Source organism: Gasterosteus aculeatus, chromosome 4 (assembly GCF_964276395.1).
Source record: "Gasterosteus aculeatus chromosome 4, fGasAcu3.hap1.1, whole genome shotgun sequence".
Classification (NCBI taxonomy): Eukaryota; Metazoa; Chordata; class Actinopteri; order Perciformes; family Gasterosteidae; genus Gasterosteus; species Gasterosteus aculeatus.
In genome coordinates, this window is record NC_135691.1 from 6,646,908 (window position 1) to 6,664,257 (window position 17,350).

Consider the following 17,350-nt stretch of genomic DNA (forward strand, 5'->3'; position numbering starts at 1 on the left):
ATCTCCATCACTGTCTTGTATAAAAGCAAACGATTACCATGCATTTGAGTCTGAAGCCACCGGGAAGCTGTTAAACTTTAACATTCTCGTGATCCATGGAGAGAGAAAAAATGCATACAGTCCAGCAATGAACCTTGTAAAAGTGCGAGAGAGAGCGACTACCCCGTGTGTGCGTGCGTGAGTGCGCGCGTCCCGGTCATATGACTTCCATTTCCTGCTACAGTTGTCGGCTGAGCTCCGCACCAAACACCGCTGACTTTGCGCCGCTGCCGGGTTATTTCGTCTTCTCTCCCGTGGCTGACACTCGAAACAGTGAGCGATCATGTACCGATACGCTTCGTTTGTTTTATTCCTCGCCTTTGGAATCGGTATGTATCATCGCCCTGATTATATATTGACATCAAATGTACTGAGAGTGAGACGCCATCTGTTCGTATACGCGACTAGCGATAGAACTTGTGTGGACGCCCCGGGCCTGGTGCTTCTGGTCTCCGGCTAAATGCCGCTGAAAGAGATGAAAAATATGTCTTGTTTGCGTCTTTACTGTACGGAAGTAAATTCGGACTTCGGGTGTATTTACAGTACAGACCTCGAAACAAAACACCCGTGATCGTGATGTCGCGCTAATGGAGCTAGCTTGATTGTCAAGTGTTGCCTGCGTCGACGGCGTTAAGTCGCCTTATGCAACACTAGAAGCTACATTGTTTTTCTGCCACAGTTGCATGACAACGTAAACGAAGCCAACTGTTCATCGATAATTCTACTCTTACATCTTCCCACACCGTGTTGTTCCAGTTAAGGTTAGCCAGGTTAGCTGCTAGCTTCCTTTTCTGCGTTAGATAACACTTGTTTTGAAACTCAACTTTGAGTCGATGATTAAAAAAAAAAACACCTGAGTCACGTCTGTGGCTAAATCACGTTAGCCACACGCAGACACCCCGGGGGGTAAATCAAAACGATAAACCTAGTAGTCACAATGATACCAAAATACTAATTTAATGATTTGTGTTTACTGGTAGAAATGTAAGCATTAGCGTTAGCGCCGGTTTGCTGTTAAGCTAACGTTTGGTGAACGTATGTGACGTAGCTGGTTAAAAACAAGCTACTAAGCTAAGTTGACAACAAGCTAACCTAACCGACGCTGGTTTTAACAACCTTCATATTACAACTATTATATAAGTATTAGCTATTATTGTTATTACAACTTCAGCAACGGGGCATTAACACTGATACCTTTTTATAGACAAATACATTCTTGTCCGATTAGTTCATGTAAGTTAACTGTATGGAGTCTTTTGGCTAACGTTACGTTTCCACTGCACGTTAGTTACCACAAACGTTAATGTAATTGATTTGGTGTTAACAAAAGACGGGATGACAAAATGTGATGGATGTATTCTTCTGTATTTTGGTTCATCAGCTTTTATATAGTTGATTTACAGTTATTTGGGAGTTTTCTTGTGATATCTATGATAGTGTTTTTTATGATATCCAATTCAGTGAACCCGTGGTCACGTGATTTCCGCGTAAATGTACTTTATGTGTCGGGTAAACAATTATATTCCCTGTAGTTGTGTGTTATCATTGCTGGAGCCTAACCTCGAACTATTTTGCATTGAGTTAAGAGCTGGCGTCCAAATGTTTACCATTTTGTTCACATGATTTCCTGATTCACGTTTTCTTTTCTTTTTTTACAATTTGACATTGTGGAGGCCACGAATGTCCGCTGTCTGTGTGGCTGCAGCTTTAATCTCACATTTGGAAACACATGACTGCATATAATGAGTCGCCACGTTTTGCAAATGTGTGTTTTTTTGTGAGGACGGAAACTTATTCAATTGCAACTGGACTAATAATGAATTACAGTAGGGATATTCGAGTAATTCTCCTTCTTCTTTCCAGCGGTTCAGCGGTCAAACGGCACGGAGGTGACTGTCAAAGACGACAACGACAACATATGTCTCTATGCCAAACTAATGGTCAACTTTACAGTCTCCTATGAAGTGGCTGGCAATACGGTGAGGCTCCCACTAACTATAAGCTCCACTATGAGCGACTGTGTTTGGTATTTCCATTCCATCAGGATTCACAGTATCCTATCCTGATATTAGTTGTACCAACATGGCAAAGCAGCTCCGTTCTTATCAGGCAGCCTCATTAGTGTGACTGTGACAACTCTTGGGGAAGCAGATGTCATCATGGAAAGGGGAAACGGGGGGAGTCAGAACAAAGCAAATATATTCTTCCTATTCAGTATTCCAGTTAGTGAGTTTTGCCGATCCATGTCCTGCAATTGTCATGTCATGTGAGCTGTGCTATGGAAAGCAGCTCAAAGAAATGTATTGACATACATTTTCAGATGTTTTCTAGCCTGTGTTTCAAAGCATTGGATTTGTCATATATATTTTAATATATATCCTATGACTGTTTGTAATTTTCGCGGATGCCTTGACACAACATTTTTTATATGTTTACTACTTTTTAATATTTGGACATTCATTATTGTTTTTTGTCACCACCAATAAAGTGCTGAAGTAACCTCTTTCTTGCTCGGTGGTAGATGCTTTTGCAGGACTTAAAACAATTCTATTCAGGGTCGGTGTGTCGGCTCCAGGAAGGAAACACGTTTTTTTGGGGGGGGGGGGGGGGGGGTTGATGTGTGAAATTAGCTATTATAAATCATACTTGCATTGATAACGGTTAGACTCTGCTTCCTTTTTAGAGTGCAACAGGGATGTTTGAACTTCCTGTTGATGTCTCAACAAATGGAAGTACGTGCAAGAACACAAGCTCAACGTTGAAGCTGAATTTTGGCCCAGGACACTCCTGGAGCGTGAACTTCACCGCCAACGGAAAAATGTACCACGCTGACACCATCACCCTTTCCTACAACCTCAGTGACGCCACCATCTTCCCTAATTCTGCATCGAATGGTAACTCCCACACCTCAAAAGTGCAAACCCACATGGGCGAGAGACCTTTTACTGGTGTTTACGTAGTTTTGGGATTTCTTTCAGACACCAAAGTTGTCACTGCCGAGACTCAGATCACCAATGTGGGCATTGACACCTGCTACTCGTGCAGGAGCGTAGACACCATCGCGGGCAAGTCCGTCAACCAGACGCTGTGGAACGTGCTCATTCAGGCTTTCGTCAGCAACAACAGCACAAGTGAAAACAGTGAGTGCAGATGCAGCATGGCGGCCCGTCCTGCCTTTCTCCCGCGTTCGCTCTAAGTCCCTTTTTGTCTGTCCTCTCCCGCAGTCACTTCCTGCGCCGCTGACGTACCCGTGACCACCGTTGCCCCGACCACTCGTCCCACCACCGCAGCCCCCGTCACAAACTCTTCCACCACCGCCCCGACACCCACCACCACCCCAACCCCCACCCTCCCCACACCTGCCACCGGCAGGTACGACGTCAAGCCGGATCAAAACAGCACGGCCTGCCTGATAGCCGAGTTTGGCCTTCGGATCGGTGTGAAGAACGTAGAGGTAGTTTCAGCAGCGCAGAATTAATAATGTCGCAAACCCGTTTTACAGATTACAAACGGATAATCCGTGAAAGTTGGTGATTTTGCTTACTCTCTCTTCCTTCAATGTCCCAAGATGAACTTTGAGCCCAATGGGACTACGTCCTCCGGCTCATGCGGAGTCGACAGCAGTCAGCTGGTGTTGGTGTCCAACGCAGTGACCATCACGCTCACTTTCCTCAATGTAAGTTTGATACACTTTTTCTCAGTGTTGAAAGGATGCCGTCCACACCTTAAGATTGTTTTCTGGAATTCTTTATTTGTTTAATGAAAACGTTTCTGGGACCATCAAAGGACATTTTGAAGTAATAGATTTGTTACTGTGGTGGTGGTGGATCTATGACAAATGTTTATTCATTTCATGTTCAAGCATGTTCTTCCCCTTTTCTGTTTAAAGTACATTTGTCATACCACTAAATTTAAAGTTTCAGCAGCTGTACATTTCCTACCAATTCAACTCTTGGTATTGCCTGGCTGCCTCAGCTCAGTGTTGAGGGGGGGGTCTTCTTTGTTTACTCAAATAGGAGTATATGTAATGTTTATACATATTTCTTACAAGTGATTTTTTTTTTTATTCATTTCCATCTTTAGTAATTGTAGAATTAGCTGTCTTTATATTCATATCACAGTGAATTGAATGTCTTAGCAGGAGGAAAGAAAAGGGAAAAAAAAACAAACGCTTCTCTCTTTTCCTTCAGGACACAAAGAAATTCCACCTTCATGCTCTGAACGTCACCGGAAAGACGAGCTCTGGTAATTTAAACGAATCCCTTCCACCACAAAGATCGGGAACCACTCAGAGAAGCGAGCTAATGTCGAGTTGACCGTCTCTTTTTGCCTGCGCGCTGCTTTCCAGGTGTGGCATTTTCTGAGGCGAACACCAACCTGAGTCTGTGGGAGGCGGCCGTCGGCAGCTCTTACATGTGTAACAAGGAGCAGAACTACACCATCACCGGCCTGCTCACCCTCTACACATTCGACCTGCGGGTACAGCCTTTTGGAGTCAACAAGGGTGTTTTCAGTACAGGTAGGTCTCTTTTAATGTCTATGGGAAAAGGCTCTACAGAGCGGCTCCATCCATGTTTTTAATGCAATTCATTTTCCCAAAGGAAACAACAAATCGTTTCGAGGTCACAAGTTTAAAATATGTCTTACATTTCTTTCTCCATTTAACAATATACAAAATGGCAGTTGAACTAGTGTTTATTTGATAAGATTGTAAAGTATCACAATTGACCATCAGCTTTTCGGTTTATTTAATGTTGCGAGGGATTTAGTGTAATTTTTCAATCAAAGATTGAAGAATTTTGAATTAATCCTATAATATTCAACTTTACACAACCCTTAAAATGTCAAATTCTACAGCAATCGATGGCACTGACATGATTTGTTTTGGACCTGAAAAACATAAGACAAAAATAGCTGATGACCTCTATGAACCAAGACAGTCAAACAATGTAATATTTTGAAAATGTATCGTCTACAATATCAAAAATATTGCCTGTTTTTAAAATTAAAAAATAAATCAAATTGACGGTAGAATTGAAAGTTAAATAAAATCATCGATATGGAGATTTGCGATATGTAGTGTCTTGCACTTGAAGAAGAAAGCCGTATTGACGTTATTGATGACGCCCTTCAGTCATCACCCGCAGTGTTTCACCCACAGGTTTAAACCCTAGTAACAGACAAACACATTTGAATCAATTCCACACCCGAACAATGTGCATCCTCATGATCACTCGCAAATTCATGTTCAAAATAACCTCCTGCAGCTTTTCTTCATTGGTAAGAAGTACGTCCACCGTCGTCTATCATGCCAAAGGTGTCAAATGAGCACATCGTTATGTGTGTTTCTTTTTTTTGCACGGCCGATGGTAAAAAATCTGCTGTCCTGCTGTTGTTAATCAGACAAATCCCTGTTCCACTTGTTGACATAACTCTCTTTTTATCTGCAGCCCATGAATGTTCTCTGGATGACACCAGCGTCTTAATCCCAATCATTGTTGGCGCTGCTCTGGCTGGCTTGATTCTCATTGTAGTGATCGCTTACGTGATTGGCCGAAGGAAGACTTATGTTGGATATCAGACCCTTTAAATCCAGTTTTGCAATCATTATCAGTGGGGTTTACAAGCCTGGTCCTTGGGTTTCACGTGCAATTGTTTAATTGGCAAATAACTTGGCAAAAACATCATCAAGAGCCCAAATCTAAACTAAAGTCTCTGGAAAGAAAAAATATATATAAACATGAGACTGAATATTGACGTTACTGCTCATTTTGAGATGTGAAATGCACAAAGATCATTTTCAAATTGCAGTTGCCTCACAGTTTTATATTGATTCTATAAGGCGTACACATCTATGTAAAGATGGAGGGTTTGGTCTCTTTGTCAAGGACCAAACTTGTTAGACTCCAATGTGTTTTTGGTTTTGGCTTCCCTACTTCATTGTGTTTTTGGTCAATGAGCAAGTGCAAAATCCACGCAACGGTTTTATCATTCAAGTCATCATAATCCCATGAAAGTCTCTGGAGTTTCTTTACATGAGCTACGGCTCATCAACAGATGTGTAACAGTTAAACTCCGTTGCTGTCGGATCCTGCACTCGCTCTACAGACCTTCTTTTTTTTTTCCACCTGTCATCGTTCAATCTTTGTGTTAATTTTTTTCCCGTTACATTATTGTTTGACATCACATAATTATTTGCATTATGAAAGAACAATCATTTTCAGCTTTTCTTTCCTCCCAGAGAATCATTAACAGGGATGCAGGTTTATAGCCGATGTCGGCCCCTGTAGAGCAGGAGAAGCATTGGAATCATTGCCTGATTATGGGACTCAAACCGCGTGACGTGTTTGTTGTTTGAACCTGAATAGCTTCAGCTGTCTCTTAAATTTGCACATGTAGAGAATAAATCAAATAAGAAGCATGAACAGCTTTTTAAAAAATGTTTTTCCCCACACTACCGATTTTGGCATTAATTTTAGAAAAGGGAGAGTTATGTTGTGTAGATATTCACTTTTATGGGGATGTTTGTGTGTGAATGCACTATGGCGCTCCTTAAATGGCCCCATTATGTCGGGACTGTTGTCACATTGTCTCAGCTGTGCGGGGGCCCGGCGGCGAGACTTTAAAGCCCCCGACGACATGAATAAACAAGGAAACTAAATCATTTATTTGAGAAGACAAAAGTTAGACATTTTGTTTACAGCGGTTTGCTTTCTTGCTGAGGGTTTGATGTGAATATTCTGCGTGTGGCTTCACACAAAGACGTGGAAACGGGTGGAGAAGCTCCGTCCAAACGAAACATGTTTTTAATTGGTATTTATCTTCTCACTCTCAGGTAAGAAAGCAGAAAATGCACTCCTTTTAAAAAAAAAAAATGTTTTTTTAAAGATCATTTCGAGGGTGTGTTTTGATGCTGGCAAAGAACAAACAACCCCCAAACCCGTCGTCAGATCTTCATTATAAAGATTACAAAACGAATCAATCACATGAAATGAACTAAATTAGTTTCCTTGTAGCAAGCCGCTGAAAGCAGGTTTTTGGAGGAGCTTTTGTTCCACGTGCTTGCTGTGTACCGTTCTCCCCGTTCCAAGTATTCAGGACTGCAGCAAAGCAGGCGCCCGACTAGGCTCAATACCGTAGGTGATGGCGGCGTGCTCGCTTAGGCAAAGAATTGGCATCCGACATCTCCAGAATGAAATATGAGAGCTGCTTTTTGCTTATGTTGCTGTCTGTTGTATTTCAGCTTTGTGCGGTTGCCTTAATTCTAAAGATGGGTTTTGAAGCATGTATAGATGTTTGTTTGTTTGTTTTTCTATATCCTTTTACGACGGCTGTGCCTCGCCCCATGATACGCTCTGTCATTTGTTCACTCAATAACTCGCTTTATGTGGCTAAGAAACGTTTTCAAGAACATTGCAAACAACTGTTCGGCAAAAGGGAATTTGTGCAGCAAGACCATCGTGATGAAGATGAATTTGTGTGTGTTACGTGGATACAGAGGATTCCGTCTGCATCCGCTCCAGCTGTTAGCCAGATTGTGTGACTGACTTTTCATCTTTTTAGTCTTTTAAGATTCAAGGAAATAAAAAATGTGTTTCTGCCCCGAACACCCGAGTAAATGTTTATTCTTTTCCAAAACTTGTTGCCTCGCCTTCCCCTCCAGCCGCTCCTGCCCTAACCATTAATACCGTTGACTTGAACTCTTCTAAGACATTCACCTCTGTGCTCTCTTCACCCCCGTCTAGCTGAGGATTGCCAGGCCGATGCGGAGAGCTTCATTGTTCCCATAGCTGTCGGAGTTGCCCTGCTTGTTCTCATTCTTATCGTTCTGCTGGCCTACTTCATCGGGAGAAAGAGAAACATGGCCTCAACCTACGAGTCTTTATAATTTAACTTAACCCTCTTTAACGTGTTGTGGTGACCTTCCCATGTCGTGTTCAGGGCTGACTTTTTTTTTTTTCTTTTTCGTGAAGCAATAATTTGATATTTTGGGAAATGTGCAAGAGTTGGACGAGGAAATTGAAACCTCTTGAGTAGGAATCTGTAGCCGTAGAGCTGAGCTGAGCTAAGCTGGGGGCAAACAACTAGCCCAAATGTTGTTTTGTTTTTTCTTTGAATGGATCATTTGGGGTATTTGAACTATTAAACTTACTTTTAAACCAGAAAGCCATTTTCACATTTCCCAAAGTCTGACAATTTTTTTATGGATTTCCTTTGCTTATCTTCCATGATATAAGAAATAACTACTTTGAGTGATGTCCTTTTTCATGCCTTTGGAATATTTGATCGGCATTTCCTCTGGTCTCAAACTTCCTGTAGGTTTTTTGTTTTTTTTCTTCTTCTTTTCTGTAACCCTTGTGTGGGCTGTAAAGATCCCGAACCTTCTCCGAGTGATGTTTTCTGCCCGACTAAAACCACTAACCTGCTGTCTGTCTGTCTCTCTGTCTTTCTGTCTCCTCTCTCTCTGTCTCTCTCTCTGTCGGTCTGTCAGCTGAGGAATGCTTCCTGGACTCTGATTTGAGCTTTTTGGTGCCCATTGCGGTGGGCGTGGCCCTCAGCTTCCTAATCATCCTTGTGCTTATCTCTTACCTGATTGGTCGGAGGAAGAGTCGTACTGGCTACCAGTCTGTATAAACCGGCCCAGCTGCTTATGCCTCTCCGTTTCCACCCTCAAAGCGTTTAAAAAAAATAAATAAATAAAAAAACACCTTCCTTGCCCCTCAGTGCATCGAAAGCATTCCTGCTCCTTTCTGTTTGCCTAAAAATAACCTTCAGCTTATTTCTCGTACACAATTTAAAATGAACTCCGACGGTTTTCTTTAGTTTTTGCTTCAATGCCAATGACTAAATCCAGTACCAAATCAGTCATAATCAATATTGCATTGTTTGATTGTAGGTTGCATGTTAAGGAAATTAAATTTATGGCTGTGAATAGCCGCATCACCTCCTCCCACCCCGGAGAGGCCTTTTCCCCTCTCTCGCTTTCTGTGCTGTATAATAGTAGATGTGTAAATTGCTCTCTTGTATAGAATGAATGACATTGATTTTTTTTTTTTTTTTTTTGATTTCTTTTAATGACGTGAATGTAACGAGCAAGCTCCACTGCTGTCATTCACATCCCGGACTGTTGTTGTATTAACCTTCATGTAATGTAAACTAAAGGAAACCTTCCCTTTTGAGATCTAATCTAGTCTGTCATTTGTAGTTTGATGAAAGGGACACTAACTACGACACTTTACCAGCATTGGAGAACGTGTGATGTTTCTGTCACTCATTGGTACGAGTTCTTCTTTCTTTTTTATTTAAATGTCCCTTAAAAGATTTACATTTGAGTATTTGGTGAATCAATAATAGTGTTGTATCCTTGTGATCTCAAACAGGTTAACACATCTGTCCCCAGGATCCCATTTGGTTGCATGTATATTTATTATAACCCGACGCTCCGGTGGAGGAACAGTAATATTTAAGTCGCAGCATCTCATTTGCACGAACCCTCGGTTCTGTTCATTCGACCGCTCCCCTCCGACAGACTCGTGCCTTTTTTCTTTTGTGCCCCTCTTGAGTTGCTCGCTTGAAGCTTGTCTCCATCTGAGGAAGAATGTGATATGATGAGCTTGTTTAACACAAGCGGGGAACAAATTCAATAAAGTATCGTTCTTGTTTTGCATCACTGTCGTTCTTTTAACGGCCCCCGGCTTTTAGTGGCGGGGCAAAGGTCAACCGCAGTGAACCAAACGCGCGCGTGGCTGAGAGAACTGCTGCTGGTCCACGAAGGCCTGAAACCAGTTTGATTGCAGAGTTTTCTTCACAATATTTTTAACATTTCTTCTGCTCATCAGAGAGCTCCTGTTGGAAAGGTGCAAAGGGGGCCGGTACCTCTGAGAATGACAACGTCAACGTGGTTCGGTAGTTGTTCCACTTTGATCCGGACTGAAATATCGCTGATCAACTGTGAGGGAGGTTTTGAACTGAGACGCCTCTTAATGATCTCTTACCCGTGGAATAGAAGTACAACCTCCAACTCATGTTTAACATCCTTTAAATACAGTATATGTGTTTGCTTTTAGCTCAAATCTCCTGCTTTTTTTTGTATTTTATATTTATGGAGAGAAATGAGCTGTATGTTCCCTTTGTGAGGCCTAAAGTAGTCTTACTTTTTTCAGCTAAACATCAACACTAATTGTGAACATAGAGGGTGTTAAAATACAGAGTATTAAAAAATATTTTACAGTTAGAAATGAGTAATTCTCTGTAGCAGACTGAAGTCTCACCATGCTTATAAAATTGATATGGAACTGGATTTTTAAACTTATTTAGCCACCAAAGGAAGGTAAAGTTTAACTGCAATTGAAAATGAGTTTGGGCGTGTTACAAGCATCGTAAAAGGTGATGTACAAGAAAACGTACAGTACATAACAGAATATTGTATTTATTATAAGAGCTATAATAGGAATAAATACAACATTGATACCATGTTTAGTAGCAAAGTTCAGACAGAGATTAATACTATCACAAAACGTTATTATTTTAAATGGTACAGATCTTTCACAAACTATTTCACAGTACAGTATGTCTCTTTATTGATCAGTCTTTTGTAGTATTTCATTCCCAGAAACAATTGTTTTTACAAGAGAAGGAAATAAGTGGTTTGTGATGCTTTATCGTAAATGTATAATACTGCTCTATTCAACAAAAATATAGTAATAGTGTATTTGCAGTCATTTGCTATGTCTTTTTTTACTGTGTAAGTACAGTACAAGTCCTGCTTTCAGTGTTTGCATGATAGATAATTCTTACAATATACATGTTGAAAAATATAATTCAAAACAAATTAGTACACATTGTCCCACAACACTGCTCACAAAACCATGATCTAACCTCATAGAACAATATTTCTAGTCTAGTTACGTTTTAAGTCATAATTCAATTTGCATAGCCAGAAAGTCTAACTATTGGGCAGAGTGTGATTTAATTTGATTAATCTTGCTAATCATTACAACATATCAGGAGTTAAACAAATGTAACTCACTCTATGATGTGCAGGAGCCAGTAGCACGCTCGGGGCACAGAGACACAACACAAACACGAGAGGAAATATCTACTTCTCGAGGAACTTGTTTCACAGGAAATGTATGGATATTGGGGTAAAGATGAGGAGAGGGAAATTACGTATTTCATGAGAAAATAATGGCTCAACGTGGGGGGGGGGGGGTATTTTTATTTTTTCCTGCCACGTTGTCACGGGAGCACCCTGCTGGCAGCGACATCTTCGCCTCACGCTCCGATATCCAGGGAGAAGGTCACGCTGCCCAGGTAGCGGTCGGTGGGCGAGTCGTTGATGATGCCCTTTCCGTTCAGTTTGCACTTGACTTGGATGTGAGTGTCGTACTGCGCTGACGTGAAGCGCACTGCCACCAGCGGTGCGGAGTAGTTCCCCTGAGGCACAAGAGTGACACCGGGCATGTTTGTTGTCACGTTTCATTTGCAACGGTGGATTTTCTGCCCAAATAGACCAACCCCTCACTCACGTGTCTGAGCTTCCCATAGTACGGGTAGTACTTCAGGTCAAAAAAGCTTTTGGGGAAAAATTGGATTTCTCCCAAGGCTTCAGGAGCTCCTCTCTGAAAGAGGAAGTTGTGTTTATTTCTTTTTTATTAACATTTTCCGACACGTTGCTCATCGCTTTGAGAGTTTCACAGGCAATAGTGTGTTGATGACTACTGTACCTTAACTGCACAGGTCACATTTATTGGTTTGCCCTGGCCAGGTAAATAACCAAGAATCTATTGGGAGAGCAAGAACAGTATAAGAAACAATAAAGTTCTCCTCAATGCCTCTTTTGGTTCTATATTATCTTCGCCTCTGCTTCCCTGACTTTGCAGGTCCAAATGTAAAAATGTTGTGAGTTTGCAAATGCCAGTCTGTGTTCAGCCTCTCATTTTCCTCTGTAAGCTTTTTTTTGTTGCATCCCCCATTTTCACATAAATAATTCAAATCACAAGCAAAGGTTTTAGTTCTAACTATTTAAATGACCCTTAGAATGCGATTCTCCATAATACCAGAAGTAGTGCACAAGAGGCTTCACGTGTGTTCATCCTTCCCCCCAAATGACCATGAGATGTCCCTCGGCGGTGAGACCAACCCTGCGTCCCCGCTGTCCCCCCCGCCCCTTTAGTTTGTGCATTCACAAGTGCTCCGCTTTACGTGTTCTTTCGGTGATTGATGCTCGTCTCACCCGATTCATTCGAAGGAGGATGCATGGCTTCCCCTGAGAAAAGCCGTAGTTGGGGTCCTGCAGCCCCGAACAGTCCCCCAACCAGGACCTCCTGAACTCGCACGCCTTCCGCTCTGCGCTCTCCTCCAAGTCATCCTGCATGAAGTAACCGTCGTGTGTGCAGCGAATGTTCTTCTTCTGCTGGGGGCCGTCGTTGTACGCTGAAAATGGAGAGCAGGGAGGAAAGAAGGCAAAGGGAGGTACAGGAGGGGAGGGGGGGGGGGCATAAATAAAACCTCGCTACAGCAATACCCTGCCAGACTCAGGCCTCTGATTAAGGAAGCTTAACAAAAGCAGGGGGTGAGAGAAAGAGGAACGAATTGAATGGCTGCACTCTGCCCACAAAGGGGCTTCCCTTCCCAGCATGCCCTGCAGGAACCAAATGGGGGAAAAAAAGGGGGACAAAGGTAACGAAGACGAGGATTAACTCGTTGCATGCCCCCTTAATTTCAAACAAGTTCAACATCCTCATCTGGCCTCCGCGCCTTTTACACCATCCCTGGTAAACGCCCCCCCCCACCTGGACTCACGTTTCAGATACTCATCCATGGACTTTGTGTACTTCTTCCAGGACTTGCGATCAGAAGCGTTGAAGGCAATCTCGTGGCCTTCTAGGTGCGGGGCCATCGTCATACCTGCCAGTGGAGACCCAGAGACAGTCAACTGTGCCGAGACTCAAGCAGGAGCAAGAGACCGCGAAGGACAAGCGGAGCGGAGGGACGGGAGGGAAGCGGGTGCAGTGTTTTATTTACCTGGTGGCATCACTCTGTCGTTGTAGGTCGGATGGTAGGGACTAATGGACCACATGAGGCAAAACATGCAGCCACCAAACATGGCTGCGAGAAACAAATAAAGTGCGGCGTAGAAGAGAAGGATGAGGCCTGTAAACGGAGCGGAAAGGGAGCTATTAGGGTGAATATTTCTGATACAGTATTTGCAAAGTGGCTTGCATAACAGGCGCCGCGTTTTCTCAACCAAGCTCTGATGTGAGCGGAGAAGGACAATGACCCATTGTGAGTTCCCTCTTTTGCTCAGACTGTCTGGTGTCCAGCTACTGTCCTCAATCAGGACAGTCACTAATTTGTTTGCTCCTCAAAAAAAAGAACCTGTCCAGCCGTTGCAAATATCTCTTTAGATATATATAGAATTTACCATAACGATCTAATGTGAGAACTCTGAAATAAAGAAACAATTTTAAATGTCCACTGGCGACTAATCAAGCCAAACGTGCCCTAAATTAAATGGCTTTTGCTGCTCGGGCAATTTCACAGGGGACCGGCTGCAGCCAACCTCGCATCCCTCGAGCCACAAAGGCCTTTCTGTTTGAGCTCAGTGAGAATTCTCCCAGCTGTCCTTTCACTCAGGAACACAGTGAACCTCCGGTTGCCATCGTAGTGAAGGTCTTTAGCAGCCATAGAGGCCCGGCCAGCTCCAAGGAGCCCCGATCACCCCACTCTGGTATTGTGTCCCCTGTTACACACCCGTCTCACAGGACACGCAGCACAGACTTCAAACCAGAGGCCCTTTCATGGTCGGACACATGGGCCCCACTCCTCCACGAGGGTGAACACTGGGTTTGGTAGATGAAATGAAGTAAAACACACGTTCCTAGGATATTCTCTCCGCACTCAGCGGGAGCGCGTTTGCCGCGGCGTACAGTGAAGTCGAGGGAGGGAGGGAGGGAGGCCCACCCCCGACAGCGCCGCATGGCGGGGACCCCGGATTTAAAGAGAGGCTGCGCCAGCGTCACTGACTCGACAAACTCGTCTGATCTGTCGCTTCCGCCGAATAAAGTGAGCTCTGTAAAAGAAAAAGCGTATCTCTACGTGATTAGCGGGAACTTTGAGCACGTTAAGTTCAGCAATGAGGTCGCCGAGGCTTTGGGAAAGAGGCCGTGGAGATCATGGTAAGATGTGGAGGAATGTGACTCCTGGCCAATGCGAGGCCCGGGACAGGCTGCTCCCGCTGGGGATGCGTCCCCAGGCAGTCTGTTTTTGTCGGGCCACTCTGAATTGTCCATGCACCTATGTAAACATTGAGCATGAGGACACACACACACACACACACACTCTCTCTCTCGCAGCACAGTGAGCAGAGTCACTGGACTGGAGAGACATAACCCCCTAAAATTGTCCCCGTGTACATCTTTTGAAGACATTCAAACAACTGGTGGGGGACAATTCAAACTGCAAAGCATTAGACATGAGATCTGTAATGATTGGACACAGGCAGTCAAATTAAAGTACTTTTTTTTTTTGTTGCATTAATCCAAACGTTCCCCGCCCTCACATCCCAACAACATAGAACTGTGTCTTTATCGTCAACTCACTCCAGCTCTTCCCAGAGCGACCCATGAATTCCTTGGTCTCTGCATTCCACAAGTATGTCTTAATGTCGTCTATTTTCTGGTGGAGCGACCTCTCAGGTAACGGCCTGCGCTTCCATCTCTCAAAGTTCAGGTCTTCCTGCTCTAGGGGATGGTGCTCGGCCAACTCCTCCTGCTCTTCCTGCAGCTCCTGGCCGTGTTTGAGTATCACTTTGTGAGGCTGGTGGAAAGAAGAAGGAGAGAAAAAGCCCTCACCACACATTTTCTCAACTGTTAAGTTCCGACGGTCGAACTATTTTCTCGTCAAATCGCCGCAGGAAATAATTGGCACGCCTTCTGATCCGAGTATGACAGACGACACAAAGTGCCTGCGAGTGCTCTGCATATTAATGGACATCGCACTGATGGTCCCGTCCCCTGTTTCCCGCAAATTATAAAGCCGCTTGGTGACCTCTCTGGCACTCGTTGGGAGAGCTGACCTCCTCCGAGTGGACCCTCCCGCGTGGAGCAGCAGCTGCAGACAGCAGAGCCGGAGGGTCACTCTGACAGCCAGATGTTACTCAGTGGCTCTCAGGACACACAGATCCCAGAGGAGCCACAGGGCGCTTGAGAGTGTCACCAAAAAAGTCACTGAGTTTGGGAGAGTTTGGCTTTTTTAAAAGAATCTGCTGGTAAATGTTTCTTGTACTTGATTAGTTAGTTCATAATAGCCGTTTATCAAAAAAATCAAACTCCGTTGTTAGTGGGAAGGGTTTCATAATTGCAGCATTTGCTCCGGTGAATAAAGTCATGGTAAAGGTATGTGTTTTCTATTTAATATCAGCACTTACAAGACTTGGCGGATGATTTTTAAGGAGCTCGTCGTCAGCTCCTCCCTCTGTGGAACTGGGCTCCATATTCTTCACAGAAGGAGAAGGTACTTGTTAAACCAATCACATCGACCTTCCATTGACTTACAGCCTCACGTTCTTTACATCTGCAATCTTGTCCAAAATTCAATCCGCACAACTTTCCACAACAACGCCGAGATACCCAAACAACTCACTCTGCAAGCAGACACAAGGAATAATTACTGCAGCTGCTAAACAAATAAATATATATGTGTATACTTATTAAAAGATCTGACATACCTGAAGTTTTCTTTGCAACAGAAACGCGTCTTAATGTTTTGAAAGCCCTCTTGAGCCCCGGAGAGAAAAAGAATATTGCTTGTCAAAAGGTGTTTGGGGATTTCATTAGAAAGTTGTAGGCATGCAGAGGGGACCGGGCGCGGAGAACCTCCTGCAACTAAGCGCGCATCGTAGTGAATGAACGCTGGACAGAGAAGAACTGGGGGTGGGATACAAAGTGCTTTTTTTCTTTTCTTTTTTTTCTCCTTTTTTGGACCTGGGGACGTTTTGGCAGCGGCGTGGACACCAGCACTGCATTCAGAACACGTACACCATCAGCCATTGTCTGCTGAGCTGGGCCAAGACTAAAGCAAAGCATGAATACAATACTTATAGCGTGATCCAACACACGACGCGGGGTTCGATTAATGTCTTGCTGCGCACTGCACGTGCAAAGACAGTCGCACAATTAACTTTTTTTTTCAATCAAATTTTATATATATATATTATTATAATTATTATTGTTCGGGCATGTATGGGTATGGAACAAAATTATCATGCATTTCGTATGATTGTCATTGGGGAGGCCTGTATTCATGCACATTGATCCAGTTCCCAACTTCAGCAGCTCCATGGACCCCTGCAGCAACTGCTTTCCATAAGCTTCCCTCTGGAGAAGTTGAAGTTGTCCTCACCCCGGATGCTATCTGCATGCCGGTCACGTAACGCTCTGTTACCCCATGTAAAAAGTGGGCATTGGGGGGGGGGGGGACTTTTTCTTCTTCCTCTTCTTTGACATAAAAGGACAAAATGCGTCATGGAAAAAAACTGTCCTCCGAGATTTGCGCGGCGAAAACGTGCACAACTTCCTGTGAGTGCGTGCGTGCGCGTGTGCTTTATTCACGTGCATTTCACAGTGAAGGCGTTATCGCTAAACGTCTCCCCATATAATGCATCAATTCCATTCAGAAGAGCTCACTTTATTGTACTTATGCATACCATTAAAATGCCTCGATTGCTTATTACCTGTAACTGCAGGCAATACATGTGATACACTGTCCCTTCAATTGATTATAATGAACTAAATGCAATTTTGCAGGGAAAGCTCTATGACCAACCAGAGGGCCCCAGGGTACAAATGAGCTGCTGCCGCCTTTTAACCCCACAATCTTTTCTTTACTGGAATATAGCTGGCACCCGAGATTTTCCAGATCAATCACTGTGTTCATGTTCTCTGAAAACATCCAACCGAACCGTTCCAATCGCTTGCTCAAGAGCAGTGTAACTGCACAGTTACCTCAAAAATCAGCGGGCCTTTAGCTCCGCTCTAATAGTCATTCTCCTGCACACCCATAAAGTTTCCTCTGAACACACGTTTGCAAATTTCATAAGCATGTATCATCTCCCTCATGTTGTAATCTTTGGGGCTTTTACGCAATCATATCGAATGAGGATTGCAAATAAGGTTGCTGTGTGTGCTTATATGCAGCTGCAGCCAGGACTTTAGAAATATTGAGGTTTTGTTGCAAGCCCAAAATGTATACAAATATCTTTTGTATTTTTATTATATTTATTCAGGTAACTGAATGCTGTACTTATAAC

The 17,350-nt window shown here is 43.5% G+C and overlaps 2 protein-coding genes across 4 annotated transcripts; one reads left to right on the forward strand and one right to left on the reverse strand.

Moving 5' to 3' along the window:
* The first annotated feature begins 18 nt into the window (after positions 1-18).
* lamp2 (lysosomal-associated membrane protein 2) lies at positions 19-9,699 on the forward strand. 3 transcript variants are annotated; one of them, XM_040173301.2, is made up of 9 exons: positions 19-368; positions 1,903-2,018; positions 2,723-2,933; positions 3,018-3,179; positions 3,264-3,493; positions 3,608-3,715; positions 4,230-4,284; positions 4,388-4,558; positions 5,490-9,699. In XM_040173301.2, exons 1-9 carry the CDS (start codon positions 323-325, stop codon positions 5,627-5,629), a joined length of 1,239 nt encoding a protein of 412 aa, XP_040029235.1. In that variant the 5' UTR covers positions 19-322; the 3' UTR covers positions 5,630-9,699. The 3 variants fall into 3 exon arrangements, with proteins under 3 accessions (XP_040029235.1, XP_040029232.1, XP_040029234.1); XM_040173298.2 differs by having other exon boundaries at positions 193-368; positions 7,785-9,699; XM_040173300.2 differs by having other exon boundaries at positions 193-368; positions 8,531-9,699.
* Positions 9,700-10,452: 753 nt separating this feature from the next.
* Positions 10,453-16,038, reverse strand: atp1b4 (ATPase Na+/K+ transporting subunit beta 4). The gene is made up of 9 exons (XM_040173306.2): positions 15,770-16,038; positions 15,470-15,538; positions 14,643-14,859; positions 13,066-13,194; positions 12,844-12,948; positions 12,275-12,474; positions 11,766-11,822; positions 11,568-11,660; positions 10,453-11,475 (listed from the first exon to the last, which is right to left on the reverse strand). Exons 2-9 carry the CDS (start codon positions 15,533-15,535, stop codon positions 11,314-11,316), a joined length of 1,029 nt encoding a protein of 342 aa, XP_040029240.1. The 5' UTR covers positions 15,536-15,538; positions 15,770-16,038; the 3' UTR covers positions 10,453-11,313.
* Between the last annotated feature and the right edge of the window lie 1,312 nt (positions 16,039-17,350).